This window comes from Octopus bimaculoides, chromosome 15 (assembly GCF_001194135.2).
Source record: "Octopus bimaculoides isolate UCB-OBI-ISO-001 chromosome 15, ASM119413v2, whole genome shotgun sequence".
Classification (NCBI taxonomy): domain Eukaryota; kingdom Metazoa; phylum Mollusca; class Cephalopoda; order Octopoda; family Octopodidae; genus Octopus; species Octopus bimaculoides.
This window is the reverse complement of record NC_068995.1, coordinates 16212567-16214667: the sequence shown is the minus strand read 5'-3', so window position 1 is coordinate 16214667 and position 2101 is coordinate 16212567. Positions and strand designations below refer to the sequence as shown.

At 35.1% G+C, this 2101-nt stretch overlaps 1 protein-coding gene across 1 annotated transcript in view; it reads right to left on the bottom strand.

The window, feature by feature from the left end:
• Positions 1 to 291: 291 nt before the first annotated feature.
• LOC106882533 (inter-alpha-trypsin inhibitor heavy chain H3) overlaps positions 292 to 2101 on the bottom strand; it is a 53541-nt gene continuing 51731 nt past the window's right edge. The window contains exons 11-12 of the mRNA XM_014933249.2: positions 1706 to 1819; positions 292 to 674 (exon numbers count right to left, since the gene is read on the bottom strand). Coding sequence (XP_014788735.1) covers positions 307 to 674; positions 1706 to 1819 — 482 coding nt within the window. The 3' untranslated portion in view covers positions 292 to 306. The remainder of the gene's footprint in view (positions 675 to 1705; positions 1820 to 2101) is intronic.

The following is a 2101-nucleotide window of genomic DNA, read 5'->3' as shown; positions in this document are numbered from 1 at the left end:
GAGAGGGTAAGTCGATTACATTAACCCCAATGTTCAACTGTTATTTATTTTATCGAACTCCTAAAGGATGAAAGGACCTCGACGGCATCTAAACTCAGGACGTAAAGACAGACGAAATGCCGTTAAGAATTTTGCCTGGCGCACTGACGATACTGCCATCCGCCGCCTTAAATATATATGAGATATCAAGAGAGAGAGGGAGCGAGAGAAAAACGAGAGGGGGAAAGATGAGGGAGCAAGGGCGGAGAGATGAGGGAAGGAGGGAGAAAGAGAGACATATACAGAGATTCAATATTGCAAATTGTGCTACCACATACCAATATAGCCTGTGACACTCTTTGAGAATCCTTTTCCAATGACCACGTCGAAGTTCAGATAATCAACCTTCGTTGGTCGATTACCAGCCAAAGAGCGTTTGATAAGGAACTGTTGTTGCTTCGAGATTTTTATCATGAGACTGTGTCCTTCTCCGTTGATTTCGAGATTAGAGTTATTTGAAATTATTCGTGTCTCGTTGGTCCACAAATACTTCTGACCGTTAAAGAAAATGTATTGAGGTGTAACGATCACATTGGTGAAGCGTGATTGAATAAATATTGTTCCCATAAAGGTCTTGAGTTCACCAGTTTTGTAATGATCTTTGCTTGCTATCATTGCTGCTGTAACTTCAAGAGCTGTGCAAAAAAAAAAGAGTATATATATATATATATATATATATATATATATATATATATATATATGAGATAATATTAGGGATAGAAATCCAAATTTACAGGTACAGGAACTGTGGTTCTTTTCTCTAAAGTATATATATACATACATATATTAAGAGTTAGTTTGTAAGACAACATTATATACCATCATATACACCAGAATACCAGAGATAGTAATCATAGTCTACATGGGTTGAAAATATTTAGTATTTTTCACCAATAGCAATTAATTTTGTTGCGTCGAAGAAATGTTTGCAATAACTAATAGTTGGTGTGCGAAAAAATCTGACATTTTGGCATATATTTTTCCGATGAGAAAAATTATTAATTATACATTATTTTAGGCAGTTAATCTTTCGTGCACACATTAATTTTTTTATGCATAGAATATTTTGTCTTTCGTTCACGTGCTACAGAATATGCGCGTGCATTCGTCTCTGCTTATAGGGAACAGTATTGGTGAGTATTGACGTTTAAGTAAAGAATTTTTCCAATGCAAATATATAGTTATTTAGGGTAACACAGAATACACATTTGAAAGATATAGCCTCATATACAAATTACTAACGTAGTGATAAGGAGGCCACATACTCATTTACAGTAAAGTTGTTGCTGATACATTTTATGCATCAGGTCATTCCTATTTGAAGAGCAGCTATGGACTGATGTCTCATATGCCTAACCAGTAAAATACTTCAGCCACACACTATAACGGACCTTCTTTGAAGCTCATTTGTGATCCATATTGTTCCACCACTGGAGCGACCCTGCTATATGTTATTACACAGGCAGATATCCTAAACTTCAACCCAAAGTAGGATCACACGCTCAGTTTATCATGAAGTATCCCACAAGCAATGCTGTGGTTACAATCAACTGCGCTCCCACCAACACCAGTCCTAACATACACAAAATTCTCTATGCGTCTCTGTTAAGCATCGCCATTATTATTTTGATTTATATAATTGCAAAATGTCAAGAATATTCCTTACCTCTTACGGGATCAGAAATTAAAGTCAGTTTTTCACCTTCCTTTGCAGGGACGTCAAAGCACACTGGATAAGTCAGGTTTTTCACGTACACAAGGAAATGTGGATCACCAGATGCTACATAACATCAATAATAATAATAATAATAATAATAATAATAATAATAATAATAATAATAATAATAATAATATAAACTAAATGCAAAAGAAATAGACAGAGAAAAATCCCAGCAATGGTTGAGAAGCTCAGGACTCAAAGCAAAGACTGAAGGATTTTTAATTGCTGCACAAGACCAAAGCCTCCCCACCAGAAATTACCAAAAACATATAATGAAAAGAAACATAACAAGTAACTGTAGAATATGTGGAGATGGACAAGAAACAATAAATCATATTATCT